Genomic DNA, 19,899 nt, shown 5'->3' with positions numbered 1-19,899 from the left:
GATGATGGGGATTCTAGGCAGAACTGTAGGAAAAGGAATACCAGCTCTTTACTGGGAAATTTATAAAGCAGAACAGAACAAACAACACAAACCCAGAACTTTCCGTCCCGCTCAGCGCTGTTGGTTTTTGTGGCAGTTATAACCGCGGCCAGCAGGCGGCGCTGCAGGGAGCACTCCTGGCCAGCAGGGGGCGCTGCTGGAAGCACTCCCGCCCAGCAGGGGGCGCCCCGCTCCACCTCCATCCCCTCAGGGGCCATGGCGGCCTCGGACGGGAGGGAGGAGGGGAAATCGCTCCTTTTGCAAACTCACGGGCACCAATCGCTCCCAGCACCACCACCGGCAGCAGGCAGAAGCCGCCAAGGCAGCAGGTTGGATCCCAGTGCCCACTGGCAGTGTAGCAGTGTCCCGGGGCCAGGCACACACCCTGCACAACACCCACATCCACTCTCCGTGATCCCAAATGGAAGGAAAGCAGCGCCTGACCCCAGGCAGGTCTCGGGTCCACAGCAGCCCCTATGGTGGCTTTACACCACAATTCCTGCAAACCCTCAGCCTTTCCCTCAGGTGAGGAGGGCAGGCATGGAGCAGCTTTGGGGACACCTGGAATCCACACAGGGTCACTCCTCACAGCCCCACCATGGCCGCCAGCAGAGCCCCTGCTCGGTATTCCCACACTTTTCCTTCTTGTCTGGCAGACACATCCCAAACCCAAACATTCTTTCCATCAGGTTCCAGAAGGCTGCGGGTTTTGTTCAAGAAGGAGGGTCCAGGTGAGGTTGTTGAGCAGAATGTTGTGGGTTGTGCAGTAGTTTTGTGGTTCTCACAGTCCCTTACCAAGAGGAACAAATGATCAATTGCTGCATTTCTGGACTGGTATCCCCACAACTGCCATTGCAGTGGGGATTTCCAGCCAGCCCTGCTCTGAAAACCATCAAAGGCCCTCACAGAGCCACTGCTTGGGCTCCCTTTGGGTTTTGTGCTTCTTGCAGGGCTGAGCAAACCACAGCCAGGCCTTTTCCCCCACAGAATTCTCACCTCTGCAGCAGCTCTAAAGCTGCCAGAATCAAAGCCAAGGGGGCAATGGGGACCCTCAGGTGCTGGCTGCCACCTGGGGCTGGCCAGAGCAGGGCTGGGCAATGGCCATCCCTGTGCAGTGAGGCTGGGCCATGGCTGGGCCCCAGCCTTGCATTGACAGGGGTCCCCAGGATGTGCCACCCCTGGGACAGGCACCCGGCCAGGAATGTGCAGGGACATTTCTGGAACTGCCACCCCCTGGGAAAGGTCCCCCCATGTCAGGATGTGCCACCCCCTGGGACAGGATCCCCTCAGGACAGGACACCCTGGATGTGCCCCCCCAGAACAGAACCCCCTCCCTTTCCCATCTGACTCTCAGCACAAATGGCCGCTTCCTTCCTGTCCAAGGAAAAGAAAGTGAAACTGTTGAGAGGGCACAGCCCAACACCTCCATCCCCACAGCCTCCCCACCCATCCTTGCACCCCTCACACCCCGTTTTTCCCCTCCCCTGTTGCCCCCCAACCCGTTCCCTGCTCAGGTGCTCCCCGGGATTGCTGAGTCAGGAACAGGGGGTGAGGGGACGTGGCACAAAAGTGAGGAAAATAAGGAAATCAGAGAAATAAAGAGATGAAAAATTCAAGGGTGGGAGAGGGCACAGAAGCAAAGCTGCCCAGGACCCTCAAGTGATGCCTGCCCAGGAAATGAGCACTCCAAGGGGGCTTTGCTGGGCACTGGGTCACCCCAAAATCTTAGACACCCAGGGAAGGAGCTCAGACCCACTGGCCCACCCAGCCACTGCCGTTCCCAGGCACCCCCATTCCCCTGGAACCCCAACCATGGGACCCCCATTCCTTGTGTCCCACCATGCCTGGGGAACCCCATCCCAGGACTGCCATTGCCCAGCACCACCATTGCCTTGATCCCATCCCATGGGCTGCTTCTTCCCCCAGAACCCCTATTCCCAAGGGTCCCCTTTTTCCCCCTGCATCCCCAACCCTGGCAACCACCTGCCATGACCCCAAATGCCTGGGGACCATGTTCCCACAGCACCCCCATCCCTGAATGCCCCCAGGCACGGAGACCTCAATTCCCCTGGATCCCCATTCTCCTGGAACCCCATCCTTGGTTCCCCACATCCCCTGAGCCCCCTACTCCTGGCAACACCATCCCCCACCATGTCCCCAGCCTGTGTCCAGCTTGTGGCCACCCTGCCCCCACCAAGGGCCACCAACAGGTGGGGACGGACGTGACCTCACTTCCTTCCCCTTCATCCAAAGAGCCACCAGCCAAGGGAGCGGTGGCCACAGCAGCGAGTGACAGCCAGTGCACATGGCTGGGGACACCGGGATGGCCGGGAAGGTGGCGCTGCTCCTGTGGGGTGAGTGCCCTGGGCACGGGGCTGAGACCCCTGCGATGGGGAGGGAAGGGGGCACAGGGGGGCTGCAGGGTCCCCTGAGGTCCCCAATGCCAGCAGTGCCAGTCCATGGTACCCACAGAGGACCTTGGTGGGACTGGGGATGTAGGATGGCTTTGGGGACAGGAATGTGGGGACAGGAATGTGGGGACTGGCACCTTTGGGCTCAGGGAGCTTTGGGCATAGGGACAAGGGAACTGGGATGCAGGGACAGAAGGGGACAAGAATGGTGAGGATGTGGCCATGGGGATGGGATCATTGGGATGGGATCATGAGCTGCTGGGGGTGACCTGGGCCAGCATGGGCTGTGTCCGTGCTGTCCTCGTGCCTGGGGTGTCCACGGTGTCCCCACCCTCAACCCAGCGTGGCCTCGGTGTCTCTGTTCCCAAGGTGTCTGTGCCACACGGATGTGGTGCACGGGTGGCTGTGACACCGACATGTCCCCCTGGCCTCGCCGAATCTTTTCGGGACCAACCAGACACAGTTTCTTACAAGAACTGCTGACTCCATGGGGACAGTTTGGGGACACCAAGCAGCCCAACACCCCCTGTGTCCCCATGCTGCTGTGCCCACAGTGCCACCCCCACTGAGCCCTGTCCCTTCTCCCTTCCAGCCCAGATCCTCGGCCTCGCTGGTGAGTCCTCGTGGGATGCCATGGTCCCATCCCGCTGTCCCCAACCCTGCAATGACCCTGGCAGGCCGGTGTCCCCTGTCACCCGCAGGTGCCCAGACCACCCGGCTCCTGGTGGATTCTCCTTGGAGGCCGGCGGTGCTGTGGGACGAGGTGACACTGACCTGCAAGGGCTCGGGGACAGCTGGTGCCACCACCTGGTACAAGGACGGGAAGCACTGGTGGCAGAAGGGACCTGACCACTTCACTGTCACCGAGAGTGGCACCTACGAGTGTTACAGACCTGGCAGTGGGCGCAGCGGCCCTGTGACTGTCTCAGACGGTGAGGGGGGTTTGGGTGTCTCCAGGCTGGCACCGTGGGGACCCCGAGGGCTCTGGGTGGGCTCCGCTCCATGGGTCACCTCCTGTATGACCACAGCCTGTCCCCTGCCCTGGGGACATCCCAGTGTTGGGGGGATCCCAGTGCTGGAACTGGGGACCCCTGGTGTGCTGGACCCTCCAATGGGGGGTCCTGGTGCCATCGGGTGTGACAGGACCCCTCTGTCCCCAGACTGGCTGGTGCTGCAGGTGCCGGTGCGGGTGCTGCTGGAGGGGGACACAGTGACACTGCACTGCCGGGGCTCTTGGAACAGCAAGGTCACCTCGGTGTCCTTCTACCGAGGGGGGACAGAACTGAGGGGGCTCCGTGATGGCACCGAGCTGTCCCTGTCCCCTCTGCAGCTGAACCACAGCGGCAGCTACAGCTGCAGGGGCCAGGTGGCATCCTGGGAGTGGAAGGATTCAGCGCCGGTGACACTGAGAGTGCACGGTGAGCCCCCCACAACCCCCACCCCGACACCCCCACAGCCCCTCCCCAGGGATTCAGGCTCAAAAATCCCCTCCCCTCTCTTTCCAGAGCTCTTCACAGTGCCAGTGCTGGTGCTGCAGGGTCCCCCCGAGATCACCGTGGGGTCCCCCCTGACTCTCAGCTGCCGCAGCACCCCCAGCCCCCTGCGGCCCTCAGCCCCCCTCCTGTACCTGTTCTACCGGGACGGGTGGGTGCTGGGGGGCCCACAGGGGTCCCCGCAGCTGCTGCTGCCCGCCGTGGGGGTCTCCCACTCGGGGAATTACAGCTGTGAGGTGCAGTCCCAGGGTGGGACCGTGCGGAAGAGCAGCGCCCGGCTCCGCGTCAAGGTGCGCAGTGAGTGCGGGGATGGGCACGGGGAGCCCCACAGAACCCCCGGGTGCCCTGGTTGGGGACCTGCATGTCCCCTTGACACATTCCTTGTGTCCTCCCACCTCTGCCCTGTGTCCCCTCACCCCTCCTTGGTGTGACCCCATCCCTGACATCCCCCACCACACCCATCCCCATTGTTCCTATCCCCCCACACCGGCTGCCAGCCCCTCCCTGTGCCCTCAGCCCTGTCTGTGTCCCCGTGGCCAATGCCACCATCACCCTCTGTCCTGTGTCCCCACAGTGCCCGTGGCCAATGCCACCATCACTCTCTGTCCTGTGTCCCCACAGTGCCCGTGGCCAATGCCACCATCACCCCCGGTGCCCTGGCACACCAGGTGCACACAGGTGACAACGTGACCCTGCGCTGCTCGGTGCAGGTGGGCTCAGCCCCTGTCACCTTCACCTGGCTGCACAACGGGCAGGAGGTGGCCCGGGGTCCCCTCCTGGAGCTCAGGGACATCGATGTGGGACATTCGGGCACCTGGCAGTGCGTGGCCACCAACCAGCTGGGACAGGACGGGCACCACGTGTTCCGGGCACTCAGCCCTGAGCTGGCACTGGAGGTGACACCTGGCTCACCCTGGGTCACAGGTGGGGTCACACAGGGTTGCTGGGGGTGCAGCACTCCAGGAGTGATGGGTGACCCTGATGTGTCCCGTCTGTTTCTTGCAGTGGCCGCAGGGGTCAGTGGGGCCCTTTTGTTCCTGCTCCTGCTCATGGGTGTCATTGCAGCCTGGCAGTGGTGGCACCGTGTGGGTGGGTGACAATGGGGTAACGGGGGTCCCAGGGAGCTGTAGAGACCCACAAAGTTGGGGAGCTATAGGGCAGCACCCACAGCCCCAGAATTGTCACCCTGTCTGGTGGTGCTGTAGGGTTTGGGGAGATGCTGGAGGGTCCTGCAGGGATGTTGGGGATTCTTTCAGGGGCCCTGGGGGCGTTAGGGAGGGTCTCTGTCCCTGCTGGGCTTTGGGTTCTTGAGGCTGAGTTGGTCAGGGGCATTGAGTTCTGGGGACTCCAGAAATTCTTGGGGATCCTGAGGGGAATTGAGGGTCCCATGGGGGTTCAGGAATCATGAGAGGATTCAGGGCCCTTGGGACCCCACAGTCACCCCTCCTTTCTTTCCTCTGCAGCTGCAAGGAAGAACCAGGAAAGGTGAGTGGGGGACTCCAACCTCATTCTCCCCTTTTACCCCAACCCCCAAGATCTCCCATTCCCTCCCCCACATCCCCTTTATTCCCTCAGGGCACCCCCGGATATCCCGCCACCCCCAGAGGAGGGGGAGGTGCTGTACACCCACGTCGTGGTCACCAAGAGGGCAGGGGGTGAGTACGGGGGGGACACACACAGAGGGAGACGTCACCAACAAGTGTCACCCCACCCAGATCCCACAGCCCCTGTCTCTCGCAGCGTCCCCCCGTGCCACCACCCTCCAGGATCCCCAGGTGACCTACGCGGAGCTGCGGGGACCCCAGGGGCGACCACGGGAACCCGATGACATCTACGGCAATGTGCTGTGACAGTGGGGGGGAACTGGGGGGCACTGGGGGTCCCCACCCATGGGCACCTACTCGTGTCTGTGCTGTCACTAAAAAATTGCTCCTCAACCTCCTTGTGGAGGCACAAAGATCCCAAAGGGCTGAGAGAAGAACAATTTCCTGAAACAGCAACCAGAGGGAATAAAACCAACAGCAACAGCAACAAGGTTCAGAGTCCAAATGGTCACACAAGGAACGATTTCCAGGGAAAGCTCCCAATAAGGAACAAACCCCAAATAATCCCCCCAGCACATTTCCTCCACCAGAGGAACCTGGTAGGGCCCTGGATCTTCCTTGCTCTGATGGAGGCTCTGGATTCTGTTGTCCCCTGTGCCAAACCCCTCCTCTGCCGTGTTCCCAACACCAGGACGACACAAAGTCCCTGTGGGGGTTCCGGAGCCTCTCCCATTGCCAGGGCAGTCGGGATCAGGCCATGGCACAGGGTGGGGTGTCAGAGACAGGAAAAGGTTGGTTTCTGGAGACATTTTGGAACAGCTGTGTGTGGCAGGGGTGGGTCAGGCCTTGCTTTTGGCGAGACACGGCCCTGTCTGTCCATCAGTCTGTCAGCCATGGCACATTGGGGACAGCATGACGCTTTGACCCAGCCAGCTCCTGAGTGGCTGGGTGACCAGAAGTGCCATCTGGGGAGAGGGCCCTTGGCGGCCCAAGTGGCTTAAAAGGCAGAGCATGAGGTGGCCAAGTCCCTGACTGTGTCTTCATTTGGGGTGTCTGTCCCATCCACGCTGGAACCCAGAAACTGGCAACTCCTTTAAATGAGAAATGTCTGCCAAGGAAAGTGGGAATGTTCCTGGAATAGAAAGAAGACCCATATAAAAAACTCTTTACAATCTCAAAGATGATGGGGATTCTAGGCAGAACTGTAGGAAAAGGAATACCAGCTCTTTACTGGGAAATTTATAAAGCAGAACAGAACAAACAACACAAACCCAGAACTTTCCGTCCCGCTCAGCGCTGTTGGTTTTTGTGGCAGTTATAACCGCGGCCAGCAGGCGGCGCTGCAGGGAGCACTCCTGGCCAGCAGGGGGCGCTGCAGGGAGCACTCCCGCCCAGCAGGGGGCGCCCCGCTCCACCTCCATCCCCTCAGGGGCCATGGCGGCCTCGGAAGGGAGGGAGGAGGGGAAATCGCTCCTGTTGCAAACTCACGGGCACCAATCGCTCCCGGCACCACCACCGGCAGCAGGCAGAAGCCGCCAAGGCAGCAGGTTGGATCCCAGTGCCCACTGGCAGCGTAGCAGTGTCCCGGGGCCAGGCACACACCCTGCACAACACCCGCATCCACTCTCCGTGATCCCAAATGGAAGGAAAGCAGCGCCTGACCCCAGGCAGGTCTCGGGTCCACAACAGCCCCTATGGTGGCTTTACACCACAATTCCTTCAAACCCTCAGCCTTTCCCTCAGGTGAGGAGGGCAGGGATGGAGCAGCTTTGGGGACACCTGGAATCCACACAGGGTCACTCCTCACAGCCCCACCACGGCCGCCAGCAGAGCCCCTGCTCGGTATTCCCACACTTTTCCCTCTTGTCTGGCAGACACATCCCAAACCCAAACATTCTTTCCGTCAGGTTCCAGAAGGCTGCGGGTTTTGTTCAAGAAGGAGGGTCCAGGTGAGGTTGTTGAGCAGAATGTTGTGGGTTGTGCAGTAGTTTTGTGGTTCTCACAGTCCCTTACCAAGAGGAACAAATGATCAATTGCTGCATTTCTGGACTGGTATCCCCACAACTGCCATTGCAGTGGGGATTTCCAGCCAGCCCTGCTCTGGAAACCATCAAAGGCTCGCAGAGACACTGCTTGGGCTCCCTTTGGGTTTTGTGCTTCTTGCAGGGCTGAGCAAACCACAGCCAGGCCTTTTCCCCCACAGAATTCTCACCTCTGCAGCAGCTCTAAAGCTGCCAGAATCAAAGCCAAGGGGGCAATGGGGACCCTCAGGTGCTGGCTGCCACCTGGGGCTGGCCAGAGCAGGGCTGGGCAATGGCCATCCCTGTGCAGTGAGGCTGGGCCATGGCTGGGCCCCAGCCTTGCATTGACAGGGGTCCCCAGGATGTGCCACCCCTGGGACAGGCACCCGGCCAGGAATGTGCAGGGACATTTCTAGAACTGCCACCCCCTGGGAAAGGTCCCCCCATGCCAGGATGTGCCACCCCCTGGGACAGGATCCCCTCAGGACAGGACACCCTGGATGTGCCCCCCCAGAACAGAACCCCCTCCCTTTCCCATCTGACTCTCAGCACAAATGGCCGCTTCCTTCCTGTCCAAGGAAAAGAAAGTGAAACTGTTGAGAGAGCACAGCCCAACACCTCCATCCCCACAGCCTCCCCACCCATCCTTGCACCCCTCACACCCCGTTTTTCCCCTCCCCTGTCGCCCCCCAACCCATTCCCCGCTCAGGTGCTCCCCGGGATTGCTGAGTCAGGAACAGGGGGTGAGGGGACGTGGTACAAAAGTGAGGAAAATAAGGAAATCAGAGAAATAAAGAGATGAAAAATTCAAGGGTGGGAGAGGGCACAGAAGCAAAGCAGCCCAGGACCCTCAAGTGATGCCTGCCCAGGAAATGAGCAGCCCAAGGGGGCTTTGCTGGGCCCTGGGTCACCCCAAAATCTGAGACACCCAGGGAAGGAGCTCAGACCCACTGGCCCACCCAGCCACTGCCGTTCCCAGGCACCCCCATTCCCCTGGAACCCCAACCATGGCACCCCCATTCCTTGTGTCCCACCGTGCCTGGGACCCCCATCCCAGCACTGCCATTCCCCAGGATCTCCATGGCCCAGCACCCCATTCCCAAGGAACCCTCTCCTGTTCATTCCATCCCCTAAAAATCCTCCTTTCCCCAGAACCTTGATTGTCCCAGGACCCCCAATTCCCATGGGAGCACCCATTCCCACGGGACCCCCTATTCCCATGGGAACCCACATTTCCCCAGCACCACCATCCCCTGACCCCAAATCCCTGGAGCTCATGTTCCCCTGGCACTGCCATCCCTGAGTCCCCCCAGCCCTGGGCACCCCCATTCCAAGGGACCCCATTCCCCTGGGAGCCCCCATTCCCCTGGACACCCATTGCCCGGGTCCCCCAAACCCTCTGAGCCCCCCACTCCTGGGAACCCCATATTGCACCTTGTCCCCCCCAGCCTTGTCCCCATCCGGTCCACACCCTTCCCACAGCCTGTCCCCACGGCCACATCCCCATGACCCCGTGCTTGTGGCCACCGTGCCCTCACCAAGGGCCACCACCAACACGTGAGGACAAGATCTGATCTTGCTTCCTTCCCCTTTTTCCGAAAAGCCACCAGCCAGGGGACAGCCACCCCTGGGCAGCGAGTGACAGCCAGTGCACATGGCTGGGGACACCGGGATGGCCGGGAAGGTGGCGCTGCTCCTGTGGGGTGAGTGCCCCGGGCACGGGGCTGAGACCCTGGGGATGGGGAGGGGGCACAGGGGGGCTGCAGGGTCCCCTGAGGTCCCCAATGCCAGCAGTGCCAGTCCATGGTACCCACAGTGGACACTGGTGGGACTGGGGATGTAGGGTGGCTTTGGGGACAGGAATTTGGGGACAGGAATTTGGGGACAGGAATGTGGGGACAGGAATGTGGGGACTGGCACCTTTGGGCTTAGGCAGCTCCGGAGATGGGGACAAGGGAACTGGGATGCAGGGACAGAAGGGGACAAGAACGGTGAGGATGTGGCCATGGGGATGGGATCAGGGGGATGGGATCATGAGCTGCTGGGCGTGACCTGGGCCAGCATGGGCTGTGTCCGTGCTGTCCTCGTGCCCGGGGTGTCCACGGTGTCCCCATGTTCTGCCCCAGCCCCCAGTGGCCTCAGTGTCCCTGTTCCCAAGGTGTCTGTGCCACACGGATGTGGTGCACGGGTGGCTGTGCCACAGACATGTCTCCCTGCTTTGCCAAATATCTTCTGGGGCCACCCAGACACACTTTCCCACAAGAACTGCTGACCCCATGGGGACAGTTTGGGGACAACCCCCACACCCCGTGTCCCCTAGCTGCTGTCCCCACGGTGCCACCACCACTGAGCCCTGTCCCTTCTCCCTTCCAGCCCAGACCCTCGGCCTCGCTGGTGAGTCCTCGTGGGATGCCATGGTCCCATCCCGCTGTCCCCAGCCCCACGCTGGCCCTGGCAGGCTGGTGTCCCCTGTCACCCACAGGTGCCCATGGTGGCCCTGGCAGGCTGGTGTCCCCTGTCACCCGCAGGTGCCCAGACCACCCAGATCCTGGTGGAGCCCCCCTGGAGGCCGGCGGTGTGGTGGGACCAGGTGACACTGACCTGCCAGGGCTCCGGTGCCACCACCTGGTACAAGGACGGGAAGCGCTGGTGGCAGAAGGGACCTGACCACTTCACTGTCACCAAGAATGGCACCTACATGTGTTACAGACCTGGCACTGGGTTCAGCCCCCCCGTGACAGTCTCAAACTGTGAGGGAGGTTTGAGTGTCCCCAGCCTGGCACCTGCAGGGACCCCGAGGGCTCTGGGTGGGCTCCGCTCCATGGGTCACCTCCTGTGTGACCACAGCCTGTCCCCTGCCCTGGGGACATCCCAGTGTTGGGGGATCCCAGTGCTGGAACTGGGGACCCCTGGTGCGCTGGACCCTCCAATGGGGGGTCCTGGTGCCATCGGGTGTGACAGGACCCCTCTGTCCCCCAGACCTGCTGGTGCTGCAGGTGACAGCACAGGCGCTGCTGGAGGGGGACACAGTGACACTGCGCTGCCGGGGCTGGAAGAACAGCAAGGTCACCTCGGTGTCCTTCTACCGAGAGATGAAGGAACTGGAGGGACTCGGCAATGGGACCGAGGTGTCCCTGTCCCACCTGCAGCAGAACCACAGCGGCAGCTACCGCTGCAGGGCCTGGGTGGAATACCGGCCAGAGAAGTTGTGGTGGTCAGTGCCGGTGACAGTGACAGTGCACGGTGAGCCCCCCACAGCCCCCACCCCGACACCCCCACAGCCCCTCCCCAGGGACTCGGGCTCACAAATCCCCTCCTCTCTCCTTCCCTGAGCTTTTCATGGTGCCGGTGCTGCAGGGTCCCCCCGAGCTCACCGTGGGGTCCCCCCTGACTCTCAGCTGCCGCAGCACCCCCAGCCCCCTGCGGCCCCCAGCCCCCCTCCTGTACCGGTTCTATCTGGACGGGTGGGTGCTGGGGGGCCCGCAGGGGTCCCCGCAGCTGCTGCTGCCCGCCGTGGGGGTCTCCCACTCGGGGAATTACAGCTGTGAGGTGCACTTTGAGAGGGGGGCCGTGCGGAAGAGCAGCGCCCGGCTCCGCGTCACTGTGACCGTGCCCAGTGAGTGCGGGGATGGGCACGGGGAGCCCCCACAGAACCCCCGGGTGCCCTGCCTCCTGCCTGGGTACCTCCGTGTCCCCCAGACACATTGTTGGGTCCCCCCGTCTCTGCACAGTGTCCCCTCACCCCTCCTTGGTGTGACCCCAGCCCTGACATTGCCCACCACACCCATCCCCATTGTCCTTATCCCCCCACACCGGCTGCCAGCCCCTCCCTGTGCCCTCAGCCCTGTCCTGTGCCCCCACAGTGCCCGTGGCCAATGCCACCATCACCCTCTGTCCCTGCTGTGTCCCCACAGTGCCCGTGGCCAATGCCACCATCACCCCCAGTGCCCTGTCACACCAGGTGCACACAGGTGACAACGTGACCCTGCGCTGCTCGGTGCAGGTGGGCTCAGCCCCTGTCACCTTCACCTGGCTGCACAACGGGCAGGAGGTGGCCCGGGGTCCCCTCCTGGAGCTCGTGGACATCGATGTGGGACATTCGGGCACCTACCAGTGCGTGGCCACCAACGAGCTGGGACAGGACGGGCACCGCGTGTTCCGGGCACTCAGCCCTGAGCTGGCCCTGGAGGTGACACCACAGGGACACAGGGACACAGGTGGGGTCACACAGGGTTGCTGGGGTGTTCAGGGACCCTGCAGTTCAGGGTGACCCCAATGTGTCCCCTCTGTCCCCAACAGTGGTTGTGAATGTCGGCAGGACCCTCCTGTTCCTGCTCCTGCTCCTGGCTGTCATCGGGGGCTGTACCTGGTGGCACCACCGGGGTGGGTGACAATTGGGGGGGTGATGGGGGTCCTGGAGTGAGGCGGAGCCCCCAGAGTGGGGGCAGAGCTCAGCAGCACCCAGACCCCTGAGCTGGGGGACGCTGAGCCCGCAGTGACCTCAGCTGGGGGTCCTGGGGGATTTGGGGGGAATTTGGAGGGTCTTGGTTGGGCTCCAGGGCCATCCCTGGGTGGGCTTTGAGGAACATTGGGGTGGCACTGGGAGCTCCTGGAGCGTTTGGGGAGCTCCTGGAGGGATGTGTAAATTTTCTGGGAAGCTGTGGTCAAGCCAATGGGCGCTCAGATTTGAATGCTGGCGCCTGGTTTGGCCGCCAGGATTTGGACGCGCCTCTGAGAACACGGGGGTGGAAAAGCAGAGTGCTCTGTGTGGGATTGCTGTTGTGGGACCTTTCTGGGGTCCTGGGGGAGTTTGGGGGTGCCCATCCCTGCCAGAATTGGGGTTCTGGGGGCTCAGAGGGTTGGGGGCACCAGGGGGGCTGGGGACCCTGCGGTGGTGCAGAAGTTCTGGGGGTTCAGGGGTGCTCAGAGTGTCCGGGGGAGTCGGGGGTCCATTGGGAATCGGGGCTGCAGTGGGGATTTGGGGGGTCCCGTGGGTGGTTGGAGCTGCCGAGGTCCCAGGAAGGTTCAGGGGTCCCGGTGTCCCCTCGGTCACCCCCTCCCCTTTCCCTTGCAGCCATGAGGAACCCCCAGGACAGGTGAGTGGGGGGCTCGGGATGGGACTCCCCTTTCCCCCTCCCCAGACACCCCCAGACCCCCTCTAATCCCCACAGGACCCCCCAGAGGAGGGGGCTGTACTCAACACCCACATCAGGGGCACCGAGTGGGCAGAGGGTGAGTACAGGGGGGACACCCACAAATGTCACCCCCACCCAGGTCCCCACAAGCGGTGCCACTCTCAGGGCACCCACAGGTGCCTCCCCGCCCTGCCCCACCTCAGGACCCACAAGTGACCAACGCGGAGCTGTCGGGACCCCAGAAGGAACAGCAGGACCCCCGTGACTACGAGAACGTGCTGTGACACTGGGGGGCACTGGGGGGCACTGGGGGGCACTGGGGGGCATCGATTCCCCTCAGGGGTCTCTTCTTCTCCCTCTTCACAGCACCCCACGGGGCTCCTCATTCCCCCCCCCAATGCTGGGGGAGCACAAGACATTTTTTCCCTCTTATTGTACCCAGAATTCAGGTTTTTGGTCAAACTGCGTGAGGAACATGGCTCACTCTTTAAAATTTGTAAATGTTTAGTAAGGAATGAAAGGGATTATATATTGTATAATAGCATGTCATAATTTAGAATAATATGGTATAATATATAATAAATCGTATATAATATATAATTTAGAATACAGAATGCATAATATATAATATATACTATATATGTTATATATATATTATATATTATATAGTATATGTTATATAGTATATAGTATATAGTATGTATTATATAATATATAATATATATTATATGATGTATAATAATATCGATATATAATATATATTATATATTATATAGTATAATATATTTTGTATTTTATTATATACTATATATTATATTACATTATGCTATGTTATGTTATGTTATATTACATTATATTATATTTATTACATTACATTATATTACATTATATATTGTATAATATATATTATATAATGTATAATATATATTATAAATAGCACTATAATATATATTACATAGAAAATAAAATGTGAAAAGACTTCCGCGTAACTAAAAAAAAAAACAGTGTCAGGCCATCCACTGATGCCATGTAATCCAGCAATTTTACTCTATATAGGGAAAATTATTTTAAGCTTTTGGGGTGCTCTTTTGCAGTTCTGTAAAAGCACCCCAGCGCTGGAAATATTGTCCTTTTTTTCTCCTATCATTAAACTTTTAAAAATTCTAAGGAGTGAACTCTGTTTTTCAGTCATTCAGAATTTCTTGGAATTTTTTGTCTTTTATGTTTTCCGTGGAGTAGCATTGCCACCTGCTGTTCGATATTCTGAATTACAGTGCTTATTTTGGGTGCTTTACTTCGATTTTATAGGGTTCTACCATCGACATCATCACATCCTTTGGCGATGGCATTTTTTGGGTTTGAATTTAGGGTAACCCCCTCTTTTCATCATCTTAAGGTTTAAAGTGAGGGGGAAACCCTGTTGCCTTCCCTTATTAAGGGTTTAAATTGAGAAAATCCCCCTTTCCCTATCATTTGAGCGATTTAAATTAAGTGAAATGCCTCTTTTCCCCATATTTTAGGGGACTAAATTAGTTAGGAGAACCCATTTAATTGTCATTTTACTGGTTTAAGGTCAACACCCAAATTCTGCCTCATCCTTTGGCCAAACCTTCGCCCTGGCAGGTTTTATCTCCTCCTGTGCTGACTTTGTCCATTCCTTGTCCTGGCACTGGAGGCAAGACCCATGAATTTTCCATCTTTCATATTTATTTTGTGTTCTGAAGGTTTTAGGTCATTTTGATCAAGCCACAGCTGGTGAGTTTCACTCATTGGCCCAGTCCTTTGTTAATAACAAACATCCGAGGATTGCTCCCAAACAAAATGGCTTTGGCTACCTTTGGACTCCTGGGGGCCACCTCTCAACTGATCCCCAAGAAATGGGGGTGGAATTCTTTCCGTCCTCTGTGTCTTGCTTTAAAAGACAAATACCTGCCAAGGAGGGCAGGAACGGAAAAGAAGACCCCGTGCTCCAAATTATTAGAACTTCAAAAATACGGGGGAAAATGTAGAAAAGGGCATAGCGGCTCTGTAGTAGAAAATAAACAGAACAAACAACACAAAACCAGAGGGAAAAAAATCTGCTCAGAGGGGAAAAAAACCTGGTTTTTCATATTTGGTGCAGTTATAACTGCGGCCAGCAGGGGGCGATGCAGGGAGCGCTCCCGGCCAGCTGGGGGCGCTGCAATACATCAACAATTTAGCCCCGCCCCCTTTGATCTTGCCCCGCCCAGTCCCCGCTGACACCGCCCCCTTTGTCGTGGCCCTGCCCCCTTTGATCTTGCCCCGCCCAGTCCCCGCTGATCCCGTCCCCTTTGTCGTGGCCCCGCCCCTCCACGCAGCCATGGGGTCTCTGCACCCCCAAACCGGGATCCCCCCCCTTGTAACCCAGCAGGACCCCCCTGCCCTCCCCCAGCCCCAAATCACGACCATCCAAGCCTGGAAAGAAGTGGATCCGTTTATTGGGGCACAGGGGTTGCTCCCCAACACGCTGGGGGGGCCCTCCAGCAGCCCCCCAAGGCACTGCGGGGCAGTGGGGTGGGCACAGCACCCACCCAGCCAAATAATAATAATAAAAAATTACTTTGGTCCTGACAAAACTGGGGCCGGGGGGCACCCGGCTGGTCCAAGGCGGGGGTTAAGGCAGTTTTGGGGGGGCCCCCTGGCAGGCAGAGGCCTGGGGGGGTCCGGAGGGGCTCAGAGGATCTGGCGGGGCATCCCGTAGCCTGTCATGCCAGCCTGCGAGGCGCCCCGGTTGGTGCCCATCTGCAGCCCGATGACGCTCTGCCCCTCCTTCAGCTTGTCCTCGGAGAAGACGCGCCGGTTCTCCTGCGACTTCCTGCGGGCACAGCGGGTGTCAGCACCCCGAAAGGACCCCCCCAGCCCGGCCTCCTGCCCCTCCAGCACCCCCCAGCACCTACTTGGGGAACCAGCTGGGGTCTCCCACGAAGAGCCCGTCACCCTTGGCCACAGCCAGGCTGCCCAGGTTCATCAGGGTCCTCTGCACGCACGCCATGTTCTTCCCTGGAGGATCCACAGCAGGCTCAGCTCTGTCTCCATCCCCATCCCCATCCCCATCCCCATCCCCACCCCACACCCTCTGGGTCACTCACCCTCCCAGAGATCCACGGTCTGGAAGATGTCGGTGGCGGCGATGCCGTAGCGCTCGGCCGCCTGCAGGAACTGCGAGATCTGCTCCATCTGCTTGAAGGCCATGGCCGACGCCTGGATCTTGGCCACGGGCGCCTGTCCCCGCGGGTGGAGGCTGTTGATGAGCCGGCACAGCACCTGCAGGCAGGGACAGGGACAGGGACAGCGTTAGGATTACGGTCAGGTGTGTGGCACACTCCCTGCCCCGCTGTCCCCAGGGCTACTCACCGTGCCATCCTTCAGCCACTGCTGGAAGCCGTCCCTGCCGGGCGCCGGCTGTGCCACCGCGCTGCCGCCGTCGCCGCCGCACTGCGCCAGGATCCAGCGCACCAGCACCTGCTCCAGCTCGGGGTCGTACTGCCGGTCGATCTTCTGCTGCACCTCCCGGCTCAGCCCGTACGAGGGGCCCCGGTTTGCCATGCTGACGGCGGGGGGGTCTGCGGGGATGGCGCCCGTCAGTGGCTCTGCTGGCACTGGGGCACCCACCCCGTGAGCCCCATCCTGGTGTGGAGCCTTATCACCCATGCCAGGCGCTGCCCAGGCTCTGCCCTCTTCCTGCCCAGCTGGCCGGGCGCTGGCTCTGTGCCCACCCAAGGGGCAGCAGGGTGGGCAGCACCCTCGGTGCCACCCTGAGCATCCCCATCCCGCGGCCCGGCCCCGCACGGGCTTGGCAGGCACTGGGGGCCGGTCGGAGCTTGTTTGCAGATCTCGCCCGTTTGCTCGGGCCCGGAGCCAGATCCGGGACTGGCACAGGAGCGCGGGGCCAGGGCTGATGGCGGCGGTGTCCCCACCCCGGCGGGGCAGCCAGACCCCACCCTGGCCAGGTGCTGTGCCAAGGTGCCGCTGGAGCGGTGCCACCCATGCTGGAGATAATGCCCACGGGGAACATGAGCAGAGCGGCCCTGCCCATACTGCCCAAGCCCCCGGGGTCTCTCTGTGCCCTCTGCCCACCAGTGCCGTGGTGGGCACATGAGGCTGCCCACCCCTTCATTGCCCCCATGCCCTGTCCTGCGCCGCTGGCATTGGGGGGCACCAAGAAACCAGAACACGTGCAGGCAGCCCTGCGTGCCCGGTGTCCCTGTGCCAGCCGGGCACATGTGGCAGTTGCTGCCCAGGGAGTGCCCAGCCCGCATCGGGGGTGCCAGGCTGAGCTCACCCCTGCCACACACCCAGCTCGGGGGTCCCGTCACCAGGAGCAGCCCCAGGAGGTGAAGGAAAACGGAGCCCAGCCGGGTGTGCCCCCAAAGCTTGGGGGCACCGTGGGGGTCTCCAGTGCCAGGCGCGGGGCACGGGGACCCCGCGGGGAGTGGCGTGGGGAGCGGCCGGCCGGGGGCCAAGGAGTTGGGAAACAAAGAGGAGCTGGAACTGGGATCATTTCCCGACCCAGCCGGAGCTTGCCCAGGCGGGATGGGGACACACCCGGACCCAGCCCCGCTGCCCCGGCGACCTCCGGACTCCGCGGGGGGAGAAACTGCGCCCAAGCCGGCTGGGCTGGGGACCCTCCGGGCATCGTGGGGGCACAGAGGGTCCCGGTTATGGGGCAGCCACCCGGGGGGCTCCAGGGACAGCCTGGGCACCCCGAGCTCTCTCCTAGCACTGGCAGGGAAAGCGCTGTACCCAGCCCCGCTGGGACAGAGCCACGCTGGGGACCCCCCGAGACCTTCCAGTGCCAACAGGGAGGGGACCCCAACCCGCGCGGGGCCACCCTGGGGACCCCGACACACCCCGGGGACAGCAGGGAGCGGCTGTACCCAGGGATGGAGCACCCTGGGGTGCCCAGAGCCCCCCGGGGACAGCGGGAGGGGACACCGGGGGACACCGGCGGCGGCGGGGAGGGGACCGGAGCCAGCCCGGCGGGCGCGCCCCGGGGCTCCCCGCACGGCGGGGCCGGAAGCCGCACCCCGGTCCCGTTTCCCGGGCGCGGCCGCGTGTCCCGGCGGCTCCGCGGGCGCGGTCCGGCCGCAACCGCTACCGGGACGGGCGGGGGGGGGGGACACCCCGGGGGACACCGGGCGCGCCCCGAGCACCGAGCGGCCGGTCCCCATCTCCGCCTCTTTCGTTCTCATGGTCCGCATCTCCCTCCCGCCGCCCGCGCCGCTCCCGGTGCCATCCCCGTCCATCACGTGCCCACCTGCGCCCGGTGCCCGGTGCCAGCCCCTCCCTACCTGCGGCGCCGGTCCCGCGCTCCCGGGGCGGCAGTGCCGGATGCCGCCGCCCGCGCCCTTTTCACGGCTGATGTCACCGGCACCGCCCGGCACCGCCCGCCCCCGGGGCGGGATCCGCCGGGGCCGGGGCTGGGACCGAGCCCGCGCCGCGCCCCGGGGCGGCCCCGCCCCGCGACGGGGACACGGGGGGGCACGGGGACAGCGGGACAGGGTGGCCGTGGTGGGGACAGAGTGGCTGTGGTGGGGACAGAGTGGTCGTGGTGGGGACATGGTGGTCATTGTGGGGACAGAGTGATCATGGTGGGGACAGAGTGGCCGTGGTGGGGACATGGTGGCTGTGGTGGGGACAGGGTGATCATGGTGGGGACAGAGTGGTCGTGGTGGGGACAGGGTGGTCATTGTGGGGACAGAGTGATCATGGTGGGGACAGAGTGGCCGTGGTGGGGACATGGTGGCTGTGGTGGGGACAGGGTGATCATGGTGGGGACAGAGTGGCTGTGGTGGCAGAGGGACATGGGGGCTGCATGGGCACAGGGTGGCTCTGGTGGCCAATGTGAGGATGGAGTGGCTGTGCTGGGGACAGGGTGACCACGGTGGCAGGGATTGTGACAAGGACAGAGTGGCTGTGGTGGCAGAGGTCAGGATGGGGTCACTGCAGCGATCAGTGTCACACACAGCGGTGGCTGTGGTGGCTGAGGTGACGATGGGGTGGCTGCTGTAGTGACACAGTGTGACAGGGCTGTGTGGGGACAGCGTGGCTGTGGCGGCAGTGCCACACAGGGTGACTGTGGTGGCTGAGGTGACAATGGGGTGGCTGCTGTAGTGACACAGTGTGACAGGGCCGTGTGGGGACAGTGTGGCTGTGGTGACTGACATGAGGATGCAGTGGGGACAGGGGGGACACAGGGGACACAGGGACAGTGGGGACAGCATGGCTGCAGTAGCAGGGACAGAGTGACCATCATGGGGACAGGCTGGGCACAACCCCCTGAAGATTTAGGTGGGGACCGTGGTGACAAAACCTCTCCCGGTGGCAGTGATGGGGACAATCCCCACAGTGGCACTGGTGGGTGCCAGGACCCTGCTGTGACGATGATGGGGACAAGCAGGGCCTGGCTGTGGTGGCAGGGGGACAGCAGAGGCTCGGGGGGAGGACGTGGCCTCGGGAGCAGCCGCAGTGTCCCCGGTGGCGCCGGCACAGCCGGTGGCGCTGGCGCCGCTCCCGTCTCCATGGCGAGCGCCACCAAAACAACAAACAGAGCCCGGGCTCGAGGCCACCGGCCGCCTCCAGAACGGTGACAGGGCCACCGCTGCAGTGTCCCCGTCACCCCACCCACCCTCAGCACCCAGCTCAGCACCCGCCGTGCCCGGCTCGGCTGGGGTGCCACCACTGGGATGGCACTGTCGCGCTGTGGTGGCACCAGAGCTCGGCAGGGATGGCACTGTCACTCTCTGGTGCCACCACAGCTTGGCTGGGATGGCACTGTCACACCCCAGAGATCAGCTGGGATGGCACTGTCACACTCTGGTGCCACCAGGGCTCGGGTGGGATGGCACTGTCGCACTCCAGAGCCCGGCTGTGATGGCACTGTCACTCTCTGGTGCCACCACAGCTTGGCTGGGATGGCACTGTCACTCTGTTCTGGCACTAGAATGCAGCTGTGATGGCACTGTCACACTCTGGTGTCACCAGAGCTCAACTGGGATGGCACTGTCACACTGTGGACCAGCCCAGAAGTGTCCCCCTGCCCCCCCTGGGTCCCTCCCGCACCCATGGGTGCCACAGGGTGGGGTGGCTTTAACCCTCTAAGGGCTGTGGGTGTCCCCTGGGGACTTTGGGTGGCGTTTCCTGTGGCTTTGGGGACATGGGTGGGGGGGACACGCAGGGCAGGGAGTGACACATGGGTGACCCATGGGACTGGGGTGGCATGGGGGGGACAGAGA

At 61.6% G+C, this 19,899-nt stretch overlaps 2 protein-coding genes across 2 annotated transcripts in view; one reads left to right on the top strand and one right to left on the bottom strand.

The window, feature by feature from the left end:
• LOC128948741 (Fc receptor-like protein 3) overlaps positions 1-4,842 on the top strand; it is a gene marked incomplete at its 3' end in the record, with an annotated part of 32,268 nt that extends 27,426 nt beyond the window's left edge. The window contains exons 11-14 of the mRNA XM_054293506.1: positions 1,554-1,608; positions 3,152-3,382; positions 3,956-4,005; positions 4,573-4,842. Of these exons, the coding sequence (XP_054149481.1) occupies positions 1,554-1,608; positions 3,152-3,382; positions 3,956-4,005; positions 4,573-4,842 (606 nt within the window). The remainder of the gene's footprint in view (positions 1-1,553; positions 1,609-3,151; positions 3,383-3,955; positions 4,006-4,572) is intronic.
• Positions 4,843-15,101: 10,259 nt separating this feature from the next.
• Positions 15,102-17,975, bottom strand: TAGLN2 (transgelin 2). Its single transcript, XM_054293499.1, has 5 exons — positions 17,956-17,975; positions 16,019-16,227; positions 15,754-15,928; positions 15,562-15,664; positions 15,102-15,479 (listed from the first exon to the last, which is right to left on the bottom strand). The coding sequence occupies exons 2-5, from the start codon at positions 16,208-16,210 to the stop codon at positions 15,338-15,340; spliced, it is 612 nt and encodes a 203-aa protein (XP_054149474.1). The 5' UTR covers positions 16,211-16,227; positions 17,956-17,975; the 3' UTR covers positions 15,102-15,337.
• Positions 17,976-19,899: the final 1,924 nt, after the last annotated feature.

Source organism: Melozone crissalis, unplaced genomic scaffold (assembly GCF_028551555.1).
Source record: "Melozone crissalis strain CALT ecotype California unplaced genomic scaffold, PUWL_Pcris_2 ptg000153l_1, whole genome shotgun sequence".
Lineage (NCBI taxonomy): Eukaryota > Metazoa > Chordata > Aves > Passeriformes > Passerellidae > Melozone > Melozone crissalis.
This window is presented reverse-complemented; position numbering and strand designations above follow the sequence as displayed.

Coding starts and splice junctions, on each gene's coding strand:
- TAGLN2 (XM_054293499.1), bottom strand. CDS start 16,210: ATGGCAAACCGGGGCCCCTCGTACGGGCTGAGCCGGGAGGTGCAGCAG. Junction 15,929..16,018: donor AGTGGCTGAAGGATGGCACG/GTGAGTAGCCCT, acceptor CCCTGCCTGCAG/GTGCTGTGCCGGCTCATCAA. Junction 15,665..15,753: donor GACCGTGGATCTCTGGGAGG/GTGAGTGACCCA, acceptor TGGATCCTCCAG/GGAAGAACATGGCGTGCGTG.